General features: G+C 38.9%; 5 protein-coding genes across 9 annotated transcripts; 2 read left to right on the forward strand and 3 right to left on the reverse strand.

Moving 5' to 3' along the window:
* The first annotated feature begins 375 nt into the window (after nucleotides 1-375).
* Nucleotides 376-11,436, forward strand: LOC135160813 (alanine--tRNA ligase, mitochondrial). 2 transcript variants are annotated; one of them, XR_010298636.1, is made up of 7 exons: nucleotides 376-1,042; nucleotides 1,297-2,502; nucleotides 2,608-3,223; nucleotides 3,336-3,744; nucleotides 3,867-4,019; nucleotides 10,819-10,903; nucleotides 11,175-11,436. XR_010298636.1 is itself a non-coding variant. In XM_064117844.1 (6 exons), the coding sequence occupies exons 1-6, from the start codon at nucleotides 577-579 to the stop codon at nucleotides 11,268-11,270; spliced, it is 2,946 nt and encodes a 981-aa protein (XP_063973914.1). In that variant the 5' UTR covers nucleotides 376-576; the 3' UTR covers nucleotides 11,271-11,433. The 2 variants fall into 2 exon arrangements, 1 of the variants encoding a protein (XP_063973914.1); XM_064117844.1 differs by lacking the exon at nucleotides 10,819-10,903 and having other exon boundaries at nucleotides 11,175-11,433.
* Nucleotides 4,081-7,624, reverse strand: LOC135160817 (phosphatidylglycerophosphatase and protein-tyrosine phosphatase 1). The gene is made up of 6 exons (XM_064117852.1): nucleotides 7,537-7,624; nucleotides 7,288-7,340; nucleotides 5,217-5,359; nucleotides 4,941-5,021; nucleotides 4,596-4,820; nucleotides 4,081-4,443 (listed from the first exon to the last, which is right to left on the reverse strand). The coding sequence occupies exons 2-6, from the start codon at nucleotides 7,313-7,315 to the stop codon at nucleotides 4,306-4,308; spliced, it is 615 nt and encodes a 204-aa protein (XP_063973922.1). The 5' UTR covers nucleotides 7,316-7,340; nucleotides 7,537-7,624; the 3' UTR covers nucleotides 4,081-4,305.
* On the reverse strand, nucleotides 5,733-7,315 carry LOC135160816 (mitochondrial GTPase 1). Its single transcript, XM_064117851.1, has 2 exons — nucleotides 6,881-7,315; nucleotides 5,733-6,486 (listed from the first exon to the last, which is right to left on the reverse strand). The coding sequence occupies exons 1-2, from the start codon at nucleotides 7,313-7,315 to the stop codon at nucleotides 5,932-5,934; spliced, it is 990 nt and encodes a 329-aa protein (XP_063973921.1). The 3' UTR covers nucleotides 5,733-5,931.
* Nucleotides 8,036-11,254, reverse strand: LOC135160814 (sperm head and tail associated protein-like). The gene is made up of 4 exons (XM_064117845.1): nucleotides 11,173-11,254; nucleotides 10,600-10,645; nucleotides 10,053-10,143; nucleotides 8,036-9,829 (listed from the first exon to the last, which is right to left on the reverse strand). Exons 3-4 carry the CDS (start codon nucleotides 10,125-10,127, stop codon nucleotides 8,372-8,374), a joined length of 1,533 nt encoding a protein of 510 aa, XP_063973915.1. The 5' UTR covers nucleotides 10,128-10,143; nucleotides 10,600-10,645; nucleotides 11,173-11,254; the 3' UTR covers nucleotides 8,036-8,371.
* Nucleotides 11,437-12,448: 1,012 nt separating the features above from the next.
* Nucleotides 12,449-16,027, forward strand: LOC135160815 (activator of 90 kDa heat shock protein ATPase homolog 1). 4 transcript variants are annotated; one of them, XM_064117849.1, is made up of 8 exons: nucleotides 12,449-12,689; nucleotides 13,394-13,543; nucleotides 13,625-13,798; nucleotides 14,005-14,192; nucleotides 14,277-14,397; nucleotides 14,705-14,919; nucleotides 15,065-15,300; nucleotides 15,430-16,027. In XM_064117849.1, exons 3-8 carry the CDS (start codon nucleotides 13,639-13,641, stop codon nucleotides 15,512-15,514), a joined length of 1,005 nt encoding a protein of 334 aa, XP_063973919.1. In that variant the 5' UTR covers nucleotides 12,449-12,689; nucleotides 13,394-13,543; nucleotides 13,625-13,638; the 3' UTR covers nucleotides 15,515-16,027. The 4 variants fall into 4 exon arrangements, with proteins under 4 accessions (XP_063973919.1, XP_063973918.1, XP_063973917.1 ...); XM_064117848.1 differs by lacking the exon at nucleotides 13,394-13,543 and having other exon boundaries at nucleotides 13,628-13,798; XM_064117847.1 differs by lacking the exon at nucleotides 13,394-13,543 and having other exon boundaries at nucleotides 12,450-12,689.
* Nucleotides 16,028-18,906: the final 2,879 nt, after the last annotated feature.

The raw sequence follows: 18,906 nt of genomic DNA on the forward strand, positions 1-18,906 counted from the left end.
GTAGCAAATCGTTTGTAGATCACGAATATAAGGATTTGCTCATTTGTACATACCCCAATCATCGGATATAATAAAATAAAAATTGTGATTACTCCCCCACTCCAATTTATTACCCTGCGCGTAACGGCAGAGGGTAAGGGGGCAGCAGCTGCAATCATTTGTGGGGGGGTTTTGGGGTAATTAACATATCCGATATGCTATAAGTCCCCAATCGAATGACAAATGATAGCATCATATTTCCCGAGGTGAAGAGGGAATACATAGACATTGTGTTAATTAGCAGGCGAATGTTCGTGCCACCAGAATCGACGGTGGCGCCTCTCACTGTCGGGGTCGGTACTAACATTGGTGTACACCTCTATATTAATCTCTATACTATTCTCCCGAACAAAACATACGTTGCGGTACGTGTACGAGACACAACAGCTGTTTTAGAAGTAACGCTGGCTGTGGGAAGAATCTGGGGAGTCTAACTCATCGACGGGTTTTCCCGAGGGAAATTTAAATTAATTGAGCAATCAGTCCTTTTTCAACCGCATTAAATTCTAACCTAAAATCTCACAATATAGTTCAACAATGCTCCGGATTTCCAGCAGGTCCTTCAACAAGTCACAGACCTTTCATAAAGCTCAGGATTCCCTCAGGTTGAAGAAGAATTTTCATAACATTCAATCGGAACAGAAGACACTTAAAATCTCGAAATGCTCAAAAACAATCAGAAGGGAGTTCTTGGATTATTTTGTGGATATGGATCACAAAATCATCCCTTCCAGCCGAGTGGCCCCGATATTTGATCCCTCAGTGGCCTTCACCAATGCCGGTATGAACCAATTCAAGGGAATCTTCCTAGACGAATTGAAACCCCCACATTCCCGAGTTGTCAATCACCAAAAGTGTGTAAGAGTCGGTGGAAAGCACAACGACTTAAAGACCGTGGGGATGGACAGCTACCATCACACCTTCTTTGAGATGCTCGGGAATTGGTCCTTCGGTGATTATGGGAGAAAGGAGGCCTGTGCTTATGCCTGGGGATTACTCACAGGTACTATTCTTATCCGTCGTGAATTAATTGATTGGATTTACAAAGAGGGAGGCTTCCTGTTCTTTTTACTCTTGAAGTATTTTTATACCTTTAACACTGTGACCTGATTTATCTGGAGATATTAAGCATTTCCAAGAGGTCTTTGGGATTTTCCGCTTCCGGTTATTTCAGTTGAACAATTGAAACAATTTATTTCAACGAATGTATTTTTTCCTCGTCTTACAAATTTTATTTCACTTGATCTTCAATCATAGGTCCTTTTGAAATACCCAAGGAGCGCTTGTACGTTACGTACTTCTCAGGAGATTCGACTCTTAACCTTCCCCCAGACCTTGAGACAAAGGAAACCTGGCTGTCCCTCGGCATTCATCCCTCTCACGTCTTGCCATCAGGCTTGCACGACAACTTCTGGGAGATGTCGCTCGCCGGCCCTTGCGGCCCTTGTACAGAAATTCACATAAACACCTCTCAAACGTTATCAACATCACTACCGGTACCATCGGACCTCAAAGAGCTCTGGAATCTCGTCTTCATTGAGTATCAACGTTTTCCGGACTCATCCATTCAACCGTTGAAGACTCGCCATGTGGACACAGGAATGGGATTCGAGAGATTAGTAGCGGTTCTCCAAGGAAAAGACTCCAACTACGACACCGACCTCTTTCTCCCTATCTTCGATGCCATCAAAGCCTCCACCTCAGCGCCTCCATATTTGGGAAAATTTGGAGATTCCGATGAATCAGGGCTGGACACTGGATACAGAATCCTAGCCGATCATGCCAGGATGATCACCATCTGCATCGCCGATGGAATGATTCCAGAGGAAAATCACAAACTTAGACGAGTCGTTAGGAAAGCCATAACCACCGGGACGGAAGTTTTCCGGAAAGAAAAACTTCTGTCTCAGATCTGTTATCACGTTGCTGAGACCCTTGGTGATGTTTACCCAGATGTAACGAAAAACTTGAAGAAAGTCCAAACGATCGTCGAATACGAAGAGGACCTTCTGAAGGAGTTGAAAAAATCCTCGGGGAAGATTTGGGGAGAGCTGGTAAAGGAGAGACCCGAACTGAAAGGCATCAGTGATCCTCATGCCTCTGGACTGGTCCAGGGGTACAAGGAACTCCAGAAAGGACTAGTAGAGGGAGAACAGAAGCTGAAGACCATTCCTAGGGATCTAGGATTCAAGCTGTACGATACTTATGGACTCGATTCTGAGTTGATCGAGGAACTGGCAGAAGTAGAGGGGGTGAAGTTTGATAGGGAGGGGTTCGAGGAAAAGATGAAAGAGGCCAGGGTTCGATTCAGGACTGGGCTGACAGAGGAGAGGATCTCTCTGAGCGGTTTAGTGGACCTGGGGAAGGGAACCGATGATGCTGGGAAATATCAGTATTGGGAGGAGGGTGAGGGGTATGGATTTAAGGACGTGTCGGCCAAAATTTTGGGGATTTTGGTGAACGGTAATTATATTCTTAAAATTCCAAAATTCTCAAAGAAATGACTCAATCAAACAAATAACAATGCAGATAGGAATACTATAGAAAATGGGGTGTCATTTTTTTCAGGTGAATTAATAAAAGAAAAGTCACTTCGTCTGACGAAGTTCCTGAAAGATAAAGAAATTGGAATAATTCTCGATAAAACAACATTCTACGCCCCAGAGGGAGGTCAGTTCTCAGATAAAGGGCACCTAGTGGTAAAGAATCTAGTCTTCAATGTCGCCGAGGTTCAAAAACTCCAAAATTTCGTGATTCACGTAGGAAGTTTTGACCCATCTATTCTTAGCGAAGAAGCCAATGAACTGTCAATCAATGACGATGTGAAATTATCTCTGGATAGAGCACATAGGATCTCCATGATGAGACATCATACAGCAACTCATCTCCTTAGCTCTGCCCTGAGCCAAGTGTTTCCAGCAATTTCTCAGAGAGGAAGTATTGTCAGACATGATCATCTTATTTTCCAATTCAGTGCCTATGGGAAAGTGATTACTTCTGAAGATATTAAGTCGATAGAGGCATTAATCAATAGGTGCATCGATGCTAGAGTCCCGGTAAAGACCAAAATCGTGGATTGTATTGAATTCAATAGGGAGGAGGGGGTAGTTCTAGTTCCTGGAATGATTTATCCAGAGAAACATATGAGGATCGTAGAAATTAATGACGACCATTTGAAATCCAAGTGAGAAAAATCGTATTTTATTATTCCAAATATTAAATTGATAGACTTCACAAGTCTCAATGTTAATTAGTGCTTTTCATGATTAATCTATAATTGTTTCATTATTTTTCAGGGAAGCATGTTGTGGAACCCACGTGCATAATACCAGTGCATTGAACTATTTTCGAATAATCGAGGTGACGTCGAAAGGCTCATCGTCTAGAACAATAAAAGCAGTGGCGGGCCCTGAAGCGCGAAATTCGATCCCCACGGAACAATTTTTAAAAATTTCTTCAGTAGCTTCAAACGACTCTAAAGCAACCGCTGAGAGACGAAAAATGTTTGAGGATTTCATGAGCTGTGAAATCAATTTCGCAGTAGAGAATACAACGGAGGATTTTATCGTTCACTGTCTTCCAGCGACCTCGATTGATGTCGAGGCCGTTCCCCTGCAGAAAATTGAAGAATTATTTTCCGAGAAACCTGTTTTGATTATTGCCAAGGGGAAGAGAAAAGTCAAAGCCCGATGTTTCGTGCCACAGGTAAAAAATTAATCCATTAGATAGTAATTGTTGTGAATTGAACCAGTATTTAATTTTTTTTCAGTTCTAACTACAATTTTGGGTAAAGTAATGACGATTAAATGTTTTCTCCTTCATTCCAGAACTATGTGACGAAGGATTTCAACGCTGAATTATGGATGAGATCAGTAAATAACGTTCTGAAGTCGACACTAGGTTCGTACAGCGACGAAAATCCATTATTAACTAGTCACGTGAGAATGATCAAACTATCGAGAGCGGAAATAAATTCTAGAGTAAGTGAATCTCTCAAAGAAGCGAAGGATTTTGCTTTAAAAAATTGTAGGAAATAATGAATTTAATCATAATGAAACAAATTCGTCTATTTCAAGTCACTTCGTAAGTACAGTACTTTTATAAAATAGTTTTTCATTCGGAAAATACCGGAAAACTCTTTTTTCAAAACGTCGATACGTGCTGACATAAGATGCAACGAATCCAATAAACTGGATTTATCGAATGAATTTTAATTACTATACGACGTGGTAACCAGCTTTGTCAAAGGCAGTGCACTATTATTTTCTAACTTTTTTCTCTTTGATTCTTGACGTGATTTTCATGGTAGAGTTTCAGGGCTCTCCATTGAGCTGTGTGAAGGAGGATATGTTCTCTTTTGCTTTTCATGTAGTCTACAGCCTCTGAAGGGGTCCATCCATGTTTCTAAAATAGGAAAAATAATTTTTTATTCATACTAAAAAAATGGTGCTAATGAGGATGGATTAATCGCGTATTCAAATACCATTTCACAAGAGATTTAATGACTTTACTGGATTTTTTATACTTTATTAAATAAACGGGGACAAATTATTGACCTTCATGAGGTAACATCCAACTAGAGTAGCACTCCTCGTCCTCCCTGCTTTGCAATGCACGTAAACTGTGCTTAGTAATCTCGTATCTGCATCATTTCCATGAAAAAGACTTCCTTGACACTGATTTATGAAATTCACGCCTTTCTGGAGTTTGTCTTGACACGGGGTCTCAAAGATGTCGGTTGTTGATAGTTGGAGGAATTGTACTCCATGCTTCGACCACTCCTGAGGACAATAGGGAGTCAATATGATTTTTGAATAGTCTTTTGAACAGTTTGTGATTGTCCTATTTTTTTTTAGACCCTCCAAAGTTCCCTTTGATAAATAAGTATTATATTTATTTACCTCTCCAGTATTCGAAAATAATTTCAATTCATAATCCTCGTTCATAGAAACCACTGCACCAACATTTTCTTCTGCAATCAACTAGAAAATGCGGCAAAATTAAATTAGAATTTAGAATGAGTCAATCAATGATTTAAAGTTCCTTAGTGGATTGGTTGTTCCTGGCGAACTGTATTACATCAACCAATTGTAGGTCACGGCGTTAATTTGGAAGCTTTTTGGGAGTATATTACCAAGAGCAGTTATGAATGACATGGAATTTTTTCGCATTCTTACCTTTTCCGTCATACCCCTGAATGGCAGAGCTCCCAGTATAACAGCTTCATCAATTCTGTCGTACCACCGTCTCGATGTGACTTTTTCCATCATCACATTGTAGAATAAAGTTGGGAAAAACGTTGCTCTCGCAAACATGCTCGCTACAATAATTATCACAATAATAAAAACAAGCACTAGTTTTTGACGACGAAAATAAGAGCACAGTGGACGATGGGAATGAACGCTTCGCGGTACAAAATTGAAAGGATTGAGTCAGTTCTAGTTGAGTGTGTTTGAACTCTTGAAAGTAGCTGAGAGAAAGTACGAGCAAGTCGCGAAGTGGTGGAAATGTTGTGAAGAGGTGGAACCCTAGGTGCCGGTGGTGGGGAATTGAGAAGATGAATGGTAAGTGGTGAATTCAATACTTCTTGTAATTAAAAAAATATATTTTTCTATTACTTGAATCATAGAACCGGGAAATTCATCAGAATTTTTTTTTCAATTTTCTCATTTTAAATGAACAAGGAATTTCACTAAATTAAAATTTATTCTCTAAAAACTGTACAATTTATGACAAATTATTTTATATTTATGAAAATGAAGTCGTTCAAGTAATTTCTCATATCTACAATCATTAGGTTTAGGTTTACGTGTCATCAAAAATTGTTTATTACTCAGGAAATTATTATTTCCACATGGACACCAGCTATATTCACCTCTGCCTCCCACCGTCTCATTCCCCAACCACCTCCGACGTATCAGTATCTAGACAAACTCCCCCCAGTTCCCCAGTCCTGAAGAGTCTCAAAAAATGTTCAGCAGCATAATTGAAATCGGGCCTAGTGATCCACTGGCCCTCCAAACTCTTTATCCTTTTGGATCTTCCCATTTTCACAGCTGAAATGGTCAGCACTTCCAGAATGTCATCGGTGGGAGCCCGCAGCCCAAGCTTCTCCACATACTCGAATCGTCCATTCTTATTCAACCAGAACAACAAATAGTCAGCGATAACTTGAGGGCCAACCAGATGATCTTGGAGGCATCCCACAAGTGCTAGTTTTAGGCCTGAGATGGCATTTTTTATGTAGGGCGCCAGAATTCCTGGAGTGTCCAGCACGTAGACCGCCGGCTTTTCAGATACTTTAATTTTAGTTAGGACTGATCTGGTGATCCCTGCAATTCCACCAACAGCGGTAGCATTTGCCTTCCTGAGGTGTTTGTTCCTCAACCGATTGATCAGAGAGGATTTACCCACGTTCGGAACGCCTATCACCATCGCCGCGTAGTCCTGATCATCGGGTGTATGTCAAAGAAATAATTGTTGGCGTTAAAAGTTAATGCGAAACGGATTTCAAAAGGGAAAATATACTAAGACAAGAGTTAATACAAGTGCAGACTGCTCTCGCAAATAATGTGCAAGCGATAGTGAGAGACCCCAGAATAAACATTATCCAAATGTTGCTATTTCCCTTACATTCCAAGATATTTACCAGAAACTGGACAGTTGTCAAAATTGACTTATCAGAGGTAACCACTTCGTTACTGAATACCAAGCAAATAGAATATTACTTCCAATTTTGTCTCAATTATTACATAGTGAATATCATCAGCGACATTTGATTAAATAACAGCCCCTGCTTTTTTTTTGGAAAATCTCCGGATTTGTTATCTTGACATGTTACCTCTTGGGTAGCTCTGTTGTATCGTTTCGACTCTTCGATGAGCTTCAAGGTGGTGGGAAGGATTGAGTGCATGCCTTTGCATTGCTGGTCCTTGAAATTCGTCCAGATGACGTTATTAATGCCTTCGGACTTGAGTCTCTCTTCGAAATATCGGGCTTTCGATAAATCCGTGAGGTCCTTTTTGTTGAGAACAAAGATGTGTGGCTTTATACCACTAATTGTATGCTTGAATTGGTCATAGCGACCTGACAGGGGGATTCTAGCGTCGTGAACTTCAATGATTATATCCACCGATTTCAGCTTTTGCTGCATTTGGCGCAGACCTTTGTGCATGTGTCCGGGGAACCAGTGGAGGGAGTCACGTGGGGGAACGCGGAATACCTGACGAAAGGGAGGAAGTACTTTACCTCCTAGGGATGACATTGTGGACGTCATGGCAATGATGGCGATCCTGAAAAGACTGAAGAGCGATCTTTATTTAGTTATTTTTTTGGATGAAATAGATCATACTATTTGAGGTTTCTTATTGATCTTTAATATTGTGATGAAATCATTTCATAACTAAACAATCGTGCCAATCTCACAATTACCAAATGATTTGTCTTGCCATGAGGGGAAGATGCAATTTATGGGAATAATTTATTGAAGCTGCTTACCTGTTATTCAATTACATGTGTCAATTCTTCATTCGTTAGTTATTGAAAATCGGAGAATGAGGTGAAAAAATTTTCATTTATTTTTCATAGTGTTATACCGGGATAAACTCTAGTCTTTCAAGAGAAAGGGGGATACACGATCCTATCGATAACCACGTGGATATCTCTATAGGTAAATGAATGAATTTAATGCCCCTATTCAAGAACGCATAAGCATATCTCTTAAGTTAGCCACATAAGCTATCGGCTAACTTCATGTGTAAGGCTTTTTCCACATTGAGTGATGTATTGGAAGCGGGAAATTCAAATAGGACGCGTGGAGCACGTAGTGAAGTTAGGAGAGAAATTATTTCTCTACATGTTTCAAAATTCCATTATTATCAAATGGTTTCCTCCACTAAAATAGTTATCGCAAAAATATCTTCTCTTGCACAATCAAATAGTTCTAATTATTGTCATGTCGGGAATTTTCAGTATTAAAACGCAGATACAAAACAAGAACCATGAATAAAATGTTTTAATTTCCATTTAAAATACAACGAAATTAATTATATTACAATTGCAACATTCTATAGTTTTACTTTATTTAAATTGATTTATGAGTGTAAAAAAATGAATTACGTCAAAATCCTGACTATTCGTATCTAAAATCTGGGTCCATCACTATCCTGATTACCTCCTTAATCAGGTTATTGAGAAACTTCCCTCTCTCCCTTCGTCGAAATAACGGAGGAACAGTTAATAAATTATACAAAAATTTTCGCTATACATTATAGATCTGGTAACTTCAACCATCTCTTATCCTTAAAAATAATTTTGTACAGTAGAAACCTGTCTAAGGCTCTATATAATCAACTTCCTCATATGTCAGTCGTATTCTCTCTCCTTTATCTCCATGACATCTCTTCCTCGCTACCTCGTAGTGGGTCTCGCTCTGTCTCTTCCTACGTCTCGAGCCCTCCAATCCGATGTCCTTATCGATCTTGTCTCCCAAAATACCAAGTTTCTCACGTGGAATTTTAAGTTTAATCGGTGATACTGTCCTCTCCCTCTTCTTAGATTTTTTCTTCTCCTTTCTCTCCTTTTTGTGCTTACTTTTCTTCTTCTTCTTATGACTATCCGAAAGATCATTGCAATTATCATCAAACTTCTGTACAAGTGTTTCGTTTACATCATCTGGGGGATCGAAAATCGATGAGAATGACTTGACTGGCTCCGAAATTTCTTGCAATCGTTTTAATGGAGCATCTGACTCCTGAGGAACGTTGCCTTGACCCAATGGTTGGCTTGAAGATTGAGAAAATATTCCCGAGTCTGTGGAATCGAATGTAGATAGCGACCAGGATGGTTCCTGGGTGCTTTCAGTTTTCTCCGGGTCTGATTTACATAATCTAGAAGCGTCCGAGTTTGTCATCGATGTCAAACTCTCAATCACGTTCCTGAAGGTGTTTTCGAAATCAAAGTTCTCGGGTGGCACCATCGCCAGGAGATCATCAGATACTTCGAGGTTTGACTCAACAATGGGAACCGCTGGAGCTATTGAGGTGACGATTTTTTCCTTTGAATATCCTACGCTTTGAAGATCTGGACTTATTTGGAGGGAATTATCGTCTGTTGGCTGCTGCAAATGCTCCACGTGATTCCTGGGATGGCTTTCCGGAGGAGTTATGAAGGAGGTTTGAGGAGTCTTATGGGTATTTTGAGTATTTAAGTGATTTTCGGATGAGTTTGGTGGCTTCTCGTGGGGTGAGTGGTCGGCGAGATGACGGGGATGATGGTCAGGATGGTGGTGTTCAGGATCAGCTGAAGGATGACTTGAAGAGTTGTGAATACTCTGGTGACGAATATTGGGAAGGTCACGTGATTTGGCATCTGTGGGGTTTTGGTTACAGCTTTCAGAGGTTTCATGATTTTTTCTATCTGTCTGAGGGCTTGGCAGGGGGTGAAGATGGTATGGAGCGTGTTGTACAGGGTGGGAATGGAGTGGAGGGACTCGTAATTCAGTATCGAGGGATTTTTTCAGCTCGGGAGGACCTGAAGGAAGGGGGTGGGATTCCGATACGGGAACGGGGTTAACTACCTTGGGAGGCTGCCTCCCCGGGGAGTCAGAAGGACTAGGATAAGGACGGAATGGACTGTTTCGCAAACAAAAGGATATTATTTTATCCCGAAGATGTGGGTAATAGTCCCCAACATGATGACGAAACTTGGCAACCAGGTGGTTGATGAGCTCCTGGGTGAGGGTTTCGTCAATTTCGTGAAACCAAGCTTTACCGTCCTTCGGCTGAGGCATCTAGAATATTATTATTAATGAGACTTTTTCATTTTGTTCCACTTGGAAATATGTTGGAGAAGATTTCAAATAATTGTCTTATGTTTTGGAAGAATCTTTTTTGTTTATTAGATATGTTTGTAGATTTCGTTAGAAATTTTTCGGCGACTTTAATTTTTTTAATGTATCGCCCCTCGCTCAAAACTCGAAATAGATATCGAATATGAATCATAAAAATTCTTACCTCCCAATTTGTCCAGTGAGAAGCTAACTGGAGGCAGAAACAAGCAACTGCTGTTGGTTTATACTGCAGACACATTGTGGTATACTCCAGGCTGAAATTTAATAATGAAAAAATAATTAATTTATTTATTGCGCAAAGAAATATCGAACTACGGGTGTTTAAAATTGAATTTTCAAATATATTTTATGCCCTTAAGCGCTGAAAGTCGCGATTTCGATCGCACTTCACTCGATTAAATCACGATTTTGGCATAGAGGCATAAAATATCGTAATCAACACGGCAGTACAACTAGCGTCGAACTGCTGTCTATGAATCGTACTTTTGGCACAGATTATAATGTCAGCAAATATTGCTGCTTAATGCGTACGCTACTATTAAAATTTTGTTTTATACTTTCAATACAAATTTCACGCAGAAGAATATTTCTTGCATTCCGTATTTGTTGACATATATTTAGTTTTTCAAATAATTTTTTTGCCAAATTTTCAACATCTATGTTAGTTTTAATTTTTAATAGAAAAATAGAAAAAATTATTAAGTAGTTACCTGCGTGAAGCAATGTCATGGGCAACCTTGATTACAGCCGTGGTCGCTGTAAATAAATTCGCTTTTTTAGAAAAAATATTGTCAGACATTTTTGTCGTATAATTCTTCACTATCGTGATGATGTCCCAAGTTATTATTCATCAATTAACGAGAGCAAAGGCATTCCGCATTGAGCAACATTTAAAGTTTCTTCCAAACAATTTTCCACTCCTTTCACAGATGTTTGGAGAACTACTGATGAAATGAGAAGGGCAATCGAAACAAAAAATGAATTACCAGTGATCACATGTGAATTCTTCAAAATGTGAGTATGTGCATGGTCAATGTCCAAATCAAACCCCAGTGTTGCAAGTAGAACATACTCGTAATATAGCAAATCCTCTAATTGCTTCTCATATTGCTAGAAAAAATTACCAGCTATTATTTCCCAATTTTTCACCAAAGAGACAACAAAATCATAAAATTCTGACAAATACCATCTGTACTTTTAACCGTTCTATCATTCAATTCATTGAAAAATTTAGACATTGAGAAATGTTGTATATTAGTTATTTAATGAATGGTGTTACTTACAGGAGAACGAGAATCCAGAGGTGGTAAATCCTGGTAGAGGCAGGCGTGGGCAGTCTTTAAGAACGGTCCTGGGTATATCCTGCCTTCCTCCTCCTTAAAGGATTTGGCGACACAAAATAGAACGGCTAAGGAGAGTACATTTCTGTCAAAACGACTGAAGGATTGATACATGAAGAATCTGTGCATAAGGACCGATGCTGTATTTATCCATAGTTGTGGACTTTGGAATAAAATTATTAATTAAGGAAAATTTCTCATTAAATTGGAAAAACCTAATTGATTCGCAACTGCGGGCATTAATGTCTGAAATAAGCCAGTAGGCGTCAAAGAGAGATAGAGAGTAATTATCTTTATTATCACTACCCAACAAGGTCTATGGGGCTTCTATCCCCTCATGCGCTTTTATTATATTTCAGGTAAAATTTGTCTAGATCTATACTTGGTATTATAATTTTTCCCTAATTGCAAACGAGTTCCTGGCGAAATGGTACAATTAACAATAGTTGACAATAAGAGGTAAGGGTTAAGCCGGAACTTATTTATGGCATAATGAGCAAATCAGGGGGAATTATTTTCTGGAGAATCTAGAGGGAGACCCAAATTCCCGGAAGGAAACATACCTTTCGTTGCCCCTCACCCCAGGTCAATTTGCTCGACTAATGCCGAAAATCCTTGTTACCTGAATGGTTAGGTTTTCCCCACGACTTAACCTCTCTATCTCCCCAAAAACGTCGCCACATTATTTCAACAACACAAAATAATAAAATAAGTTAAAATAATATTATTAAAGGATACAGGGCCAGCTTCTGCCCCACATGGCGGATGAAATTGACGGAATGTCGTCTGTAGCGAGCCTCTTTCTCCGGGTCCACACCAGTACGTCTTGACGGTGTATTTATCAATTGTTCCGTCGTAAAATACCATCTTGCACCCCTCGCCATGTAGAGTATACAGGTGTGACGGTAATTAATAAAAACTTCAGTTCCACATAAATAAGTGAGCACTTTTTAAACAGTTACTTGACAACCACAACGATTATTTATCCTCGTGTTTACACTAGAACGGAGACACGGACAACCGATCACTTGAGCGGTCAAAAGGTGACTGGAGAGAGAACCCACGCTGCATTCCACAAACCTGGAATACCCCAGGAGGTTAGTTAAATGGCAACCTCAAAGCAAAAAATAACCACGCCTCCTTCTAGGGAATTTCGGCGGTTACCCCGCCCCCTAGCGCCATTGTAGAGGGGGGACGAACTGTTTCCGATCCGTTTCGTGAAATTTCTAGAAAATTATTATCCAAGATTGGTTGAATGATTGTTCACCTCACTGTCTCAGAAACGCTAGTATAGATTTATTGAACGATTTGAGTTTGTTAACTGGGAAGGAATCATCATCATCCTGTGTTGATTGTTTCGGATAATCGAGAAAGAACAAGACGTTTCTCCGATTTGTACAATTAATTGGAGATAGTTCAAGCAGTTCTACTAGCTTTTCGGTACAATTCTAGTTGATTCGGTGAGTCCATGATTTGTTCTTATGAATTCATGAGTTTTTGTGAATTAAGGGGACATGACCAATTGCTTCATGGGGGGCATTAGGGTCTGCATGGTTAATGGTTAGAGACGAGACGGATTGAGGGACCGGATAATCTCTTTCAGAAGGTCCTGAGAAAGCCATTTGTTGACAGTGGCCCTGTAGTCACGTGGAGAGTAAATTTTTGTAATATGATTTTATATTTCTGTCAATGTTGCGTTCTATCATTGATTTTTTATCTGATGGGCATTCAGAGAATGTTCAGGAGTTGTCCTTTTTTTTCATTAAAATGGTTAATTCACGAAATTAATTTATTAAAAACTCCATTTCTCGCTGTTCATAAATTCAGTAATTTATTTTTATGTCAAAATCGACTAGTCATTATCCACGAACTCAATCATTCCGATATTTTCTCCATACGAGAATGAAATGTTGGGGTAGTTTTTGTTTTTCTACCAATCTTTGAATGCTTGTCGAGATTTTTTGTTACTAGGGGCACACTAACCCACAAAATTAGGATTGTCCAAGCGCCTTATAAATCTTTTCCGGCTAAAGTATTTTACAATATTCGTAACATTGGCAGGGCAGCTAAATAAACTCAGACCGTCCTCGATTATGGGGCGTTTTAAACTTAACATTGTTGCTTTCAATTACTCCATCAAAGTTATAGATTTATTCTCCTGAAGTGAAGCAGGTGCTGCGATGCGGATGATAATCTTACACGTGGGGGAGTGTACCATGCTTTTAATGGCGAGGCGTGAACATTATACATTGCATCGCGAAACTTTGCGCGCAGCGCCAAAAAACGGCGTTGTTAAGGTCCCGCCACGCGAAAGGTTTTTCTCAACAGGGGATCCTCCCCTGAATGCACAAATCAATGTGAGAACTTATTATTGATGATACGATAATTTTTCCAGCAGATTGAGGGATAATGGCAAAGTGGGGCGAGGGAGATCCACGGTGGATTGTTGAAGAGAGGCCTGATGCCACTAACGTCAATAATTGGCATTGGACGGAGAAGAATGCCTGCGCCTGGTCCCAGGACAAGCTCAAAGAGTTGTTCAAGGACTTTAAAATCGAGGGAGATAAAGGTAAACGAGATGGAATTTTTCAGAACAATTCCTTCATGATGAGTAAAGTTTATATCCGTTTAATAATTCTTTAGTAGTTCAAATGTTTCTCTAGAAAAATTTTTCTTAAAGATAACCAAAGTTTCCAGCAACTTAATTCATTAAATTAATTAAATATGTTATTAACTAATAATAAATTCAATGATTGCTATCTCTCTTATTGGCAGTTAATGTGAATATAGCTGATATGGAAACTTGTGAGGGAGAGGCAATAGTAAACAATCGAAAAGGAAAGCTGATATTTTTTTACGAATGGAATTTAGTCTTGAAGTGGATGTCCACGGAGGATAAGACAATCGAAGGAAAGATCAATATTCCGAATCTTTCTGAAGAAAATGACATTTCTGAAGTTGACGTGAGAAACCTTCTTCATAAATCATTTTCACATTCCCTAGTCATTTCTTCTTAATTCATTATCTATTCGTTTATTCTCCGACAGATCGAAATTACTTTAAAAGACAGTAATGACGAGGGAGAGAAAGTGAAACACTTCCTCCATACTAAAGGAAAGGACTTCATTCGAGAACGACTAAAAGCGTATGTGACAGCGTTAAAGCAAGGTGAATAAACTCATTTGATAAATTCTTTTCATTTTCATCGTATGGTATCAATTCAATTCTGAATGAAAAAAACATATCACGATTAATTGTGAAAAATTCATATATTTTGTAATACTGAAAACAATTGAACGAAATAATCGCACGGTTAATGTCTTTCACTCGTAATTCTAAGTAATGAGTATCTGATAAAGAGATATAAGTGATAAATACAGGTCATTTCAGGGTGGGATTAACAGATTCAAGATAAACTATCATTTAAATCCCATAATATTCGTCAGTAATTATTTTGGGATTATTTTTATTTTAGAATTTACCAAGGGTATGATCCTTCCCAAGAAGGATGAGAACCAGGTAATAACGAAGAATTGTAAGACCGCCATAAATGTAAAAGCACAAATGAATACCACCATTGTATCAAATAATAAATCCCTTGGATACAAGATCTCCACAACCACTGTCAAACAGCATCATAAGTTCCAGTGTCGAGCCCAGGACTTTTTCAATGTTTTTACTACTACAGAGGTGGGACTTCTTTGATTTAAATTTAATTTAATAATTTACGGGTCTGATTTTGGAGGGTTCGATTCCTTTCGATTTAGATTCCGTAATCAATTAATTTTTTAGTCTAAAAAAATACTTTATTTTGTTCATTTATTGATGTTTCCAGATGGTCCAAGCTTTTACAAAAGGACCTGTAAAACTAGACTCCAAGAAAGAGGGGAAATTCGAACTCTTCGGTGGTAATATCCACGGAGAATTCGTGGACTTGTCGCCAACTAAAATAGTACAAAAATGGAGATGCAAACATTGGCCAGAAGGGCATTTTAGCGAAGTTATACTGGATATTAGTGAGAAATCAGACCATACTGAAGTCGATCTCACTCAAAATGGGGTTCCATGCAGGTAATTTTTTTTTCTGACCACAAAATAATGTCCGTTCTATGAAAAAAAAGAAATAATTCGATTTTATCTTTAAACACACAAAACTGCAGAATTAGTTGAAAAAAATGATTGTGATGTATGTTCTTTCAGTGAGGAAGATTCAACAAAAGAAAACTGGGACAGATACTATTGGGACCCCATAAAGCGAACTTTCGGTTTTGGTTACTTCATGTGATCGAAATTCTCTCTACACCGTATTTATTTATTGATAAGTAGCACGATGGGATAACTCCAACCAAAAAAGAAATGGAAAATTGATACAAAAAATAAAACTCAATGATGGAGCAGATACAGAACCATTTTGTCTTCAACTTTGTAAAAAAGTGGTAAAACCTAACATTTCCATGCTTCATAACTTGCCCATATTACCATTACATTTATCTTGAGAACGAGAGGAAACATCAAAAACGGTTCAAAGACCTTTTATGCAGAGAATTGAATTTACAACAAAAACTTACGTCTCTAAACATATGAAAAATCGAATTTCCTTTTCCAACTGGTTTTGTTAGGTTCCACCACGGTACCGACACAGAAATCAATGCTTTATCGATTAATCATGATGGATTGATGATAATTGAATATAGCTAATTGTGGAATTCGAGTAATGCTAATCACAATCAGCATTATATCAGAATTATAAATATGAATTTAGTTTTAATTGTCGTAAATAAATGATGATCAATCCTGATATTTTTTTTATTTTTTGGAATATTTAATTTATTTTTACTTTACATTACGATCTGAAATATTCGACTAATTGTTGGTTTGAACCCAAAACCTCCAGGCTTCCTTAGGTTTCCTTCTGATTTTTTTTTCAAAGGAAAGGAGCACATTTTTCAAATACATCTACAAAATTCAACCCCACTTCTCTCCTATAAAATTAATTATGCTAATTCCGAAAAATTATCCTGCCCCTAAAAAATGGAGTGATGCCCAGCTCCGTTCTATTTTTTTATCAAAGTCCAATCTCGGGCTGTGTCTCCTCTCAAAGGGCGACAGTTGTGCTGAACGAAAAATAGAGAAAAGAAGGTACAGAAAATAATAATTGGCCCCTCACGCAGTTTCCGATTAGCTGTTTGACCCAGTTATCCCATGATCGTGTCAATGAGTGGATCCCATTATGTGAAAAACAAAATTGTGAGAGAAACGACGAGAAAAAAAATTGCCAGGGGGAGATATGGGAAGGTAGAAGACTAGGATCATCAAGGCTCGTTGGAGTGGGGGTTAACGCAGCGAAGTGTAACAGATTACCACCCTTATCGCCCGGTCCAGCGGGACACTCCAAAACCTTATATTCGGAGTTCTCTTTCTCTTGGGAAGCCGATTAAAAATATCATTAAACTATTTTCCCCATTTTTTCAGTTTCAAGTTTCAGGATAATAAAAGGATTTAATGAATAATGGAGTTCTTTTATTGAAGAGGAGGATCTATAGAGCGAGATATTTTTGCAGCATTTTTACAGAAGCGTAATATTGCAACAGATTGCTTCGACTGTGAGAGCACATTTTGTTTGATGATGTTATAATTCCCGAGATTCCGAGAGGCGTACAAAAACTAAATCATTAATTACTGTCCCTTCCATTTTTTTCCATTCATTTTTCATAATTAATTTTATTTATAAACACATTAAGTCATTCTCTTTTTTTTTATATGACCAGTATCTCCACGTACAATTGCTCTGAGTGCAGTTGCACCGAAGAGGTGCATGCGCCAATGCCATTTCCACACAAATTCCGAAGAATAAACAAAAACAATGGTAATGGTAATGGCAAATTAATAAATTTCATCAAATGCCCATCACGTTTCGTAGGGGGAATATAGTCATTATAGAAAATGAAAAAATTCCGCATCCACCCTCGTCGTGAAATCCCCCGCCCCCGGCCTTTCAGCTCGAAAATCCACCCTCTTCCTCTCCCACTCCACCCTCCTAACAATTCGTACTGGGAGCCATTCTACCCATCAGTCGCCACCAGGAACTTACTCAGCAAAAAATCGACTTCAAAGGGGAACAATACGTTAGCGTTACATATTTTCCTTGTGGATTGGCCTGTTGGTTCGAACTGATTTACTGTGTCCAGCTCGTCGCTCCCTCATATTCATTGAAAATTGAAACAGAAAATGTAGATAAAAATAGCGTAAAAAATCAGGTAAAAATCGATTCTCCGGTTATCACCCCCTCCATAATCGTAAAATGACCTAGCAGACACTGTGATGTAAAAAATCGTACCGAAATATTGGCAGCAGTAATTTTTTATACCTTTCAAGCCCTTCCCACAACTCGATTTATTCCACCCCGGCTCGTGAAAATTTTTTTAGACGAATTCTATTTATTCACCATCTTTTTAATTTTTTCACTTACCGTCTACATTTATCATTGATTGAAATTTCTTGCCTGTATCATTATCTTTGATAATTCATTCATAGCTGTCTCGAATGTGAGCTTAGTTTTCGAGCGGGAAAACAACGTATCTAACAAGTAAACCAAGTGATATATAAGCGCACGCGTCCGCTCTAGTTTCCACAACTCGAAAAAAAACAAAAAGAAATTCTGGACAAAAAGCTTGTATCTGACCATTGCTTGAGCAGCTTCACCTCTTTAGTCTCTATTACATTTTATTAAATTAATTAAGTTCCAATTCCAGGCAATTAATGGACGTTATAGGTCGAACAAATGGGGACACCGGCGCTACAAATTTGAAATATCGAAGAAATTGATTAATTAGTTATCGATATTCACAAATAAATGGCAGTGTCGGTGCTGCCTTCGGAAATGTCTCTTAAAAATTTTTGGAAGGCATTCATTTTTCGGGTGACCCATCAAATGATAAAAAATATGATTGCAGCGTTATCTGAAAAGCCACCCCCTCCCTCGCGATCCTGTAGGACCAACGTCCTAACGGGCGTGTGCCCGTCTCCTCGCGGGTCATGAATGGGCAGTGCCAAGGCGTCAAGCGTACAACGAACGGGGGCAACCCCACCACCCACATCCCCCCAACCCCCGCTCAAGCCAAAAGACCACCGTAAATCCGTAGCACAGTGTGTGGAAACCCCAAGAAGAGCGGGGGTTCCATCATCCTGCGCGCGCGCGTGTCTTCGAAAATCAAAATCAATGTAGTTGGCTCGTGCGTTTCTCTCGGATTGCCCACGCCCTAGTCCTCTCCGGTCCTTCACAACACACGGTGCATATCCCGGAGGTGAGATAACACCCACCGCCGATACTCCAGTCCAATCATCCCTCGGCGTAGGTTCCGCGCAACCCCGAGAAAAAAAAATAATACGTAAAAATTTGAAAAAAAAAATTTAACGAGTAAATCGTGGGATGTAAAATTTTTTTCAAATGAAAAAAAAAGTGAGAATCAAGGGTTGATTCGCTAGGGGTTGTAAAAAAATTTTTTCCCTCACCGAGTGGTGGAAAATTTTTTGGTGAAAAACAAACTTCGAGTGTCGCCAAACATTACCCAGCGTGGCAGCAGTGTCGTGTGGGGGTGGTGAATAAAAAATATATATATAATCGTGAAATTTGAGACAGTTTGCGCATATTCTCCCATGAAACTAGTAACCGCACCC

The sequence above is a fragment of the Diachasmimorpha longicaudata genome, chromosome 3 (assembly GCF_034640455.1).
Source record: "Diachasmimorpha longicaudata isolate KC_UGA_2023 chromosome 3, iyDiaLong2, whole genome shotgun sequence".
NCBI lineage: Eukaryota > Metazoa > Arthropoda > Insecta > Hymenoptera > Braconidae > Diachasmimorpha > Diachasmimorpha longicaudata.

Excerpts from the sequence above, each read along its gene's own strand:
- LOC135160813 (XM_064117844.1), top strand. The coding sequence starts at position 577 with ATGCTCCGGATTTCCAGCAGGTCCTTCAACAAGTCACAGACCTTTCAT. Across the intron at positions 2,503-2,607 it reads TTTGGGGATTTTGGTGAACG|GTGAATTAATAAAAGAAAAG; the intron begins GTAATTATATTC and ends CATTTTTTTCAG. Across the intron at positions 4,020-11,174 it reads GAGCGGAAATAAATTCTAGA|GAGAACGAGAATCCAGAGGT; the intron begins GTAAGTGAATCT and ends TGTTACTTACAG.
- LOC135160816 (XM_064117851.1), bottom strand. The coding sequence starts at position 7,315 with ATGACGTCCACAATGTCATCCCTAGGAGGTAAAGTACTTCCTCCCTTT. Across the intron at positions 6,487-6,880 it reads ACAACAGAGCTACCCAAGAG|GACTACGCGGCGATGGTGAT; the intron begins GTAACATGTCAA and ends CCCGATGATCAG.
- LOC135160817 (XM_064117852.1), bottom strand. The coding sequence starts at position 7,315 with ATGACGTCCACAATGTCATCCCTAGGAG. Across the intron at positions 5,360-7,287 it reads CACAATGTCATCCCTAGGAG|CGAGCATGTTTGCGAGAGCA; the intron begins GTAAAGTACTTC and ends TAATTATTGTAG. Across the intron at positions 4,444-4,595 it reads TTGGATGTTACCTCATGAAG|AAACATGGATGGACCCCTTC; the intron begins GTCAATAATTTG and ends TTCCTATTTTAG.
- LOC135160814 (XM_064117845.1), bottom strand. The coding sequence starts at position 10,127 with ATGTGTCTGCAGTATAAACCAACAGCAGTTGCTTGTTTCTGCCTCCAG. Across the intron at positions 9,830-10,052 it reads CTCACTGGACAAATTGGGAG|ATGCCTCAGCCGAAGGACGG; the intron begins GTAAGAATTTTT and ends ATAATATTCTAG.
- LOC135160815 (XM_064117849.1), top strand. The coding sequence starts at position 13,639 with ATGGCAAAGTGGGGCGAGGGAGATCCACGGTGGATTGTTGAAGAGAGG. Across the intron at positions 14,193-14,276 it reads ATGACATTTCTGAAGTTGAC|ATCGAAATTACTTTAAAAGA; the intron begins GTGAGAAACCTT and ends ATTCTCCGACAG. Across the intron at positions 15,301-15,429 it reads CAAAATGGGGTTCCATGCAG|TGAGGAAGATTCAACAAAAG; the intron begins GTAATTTTTTTT and ends ATGTTCTTTCAG.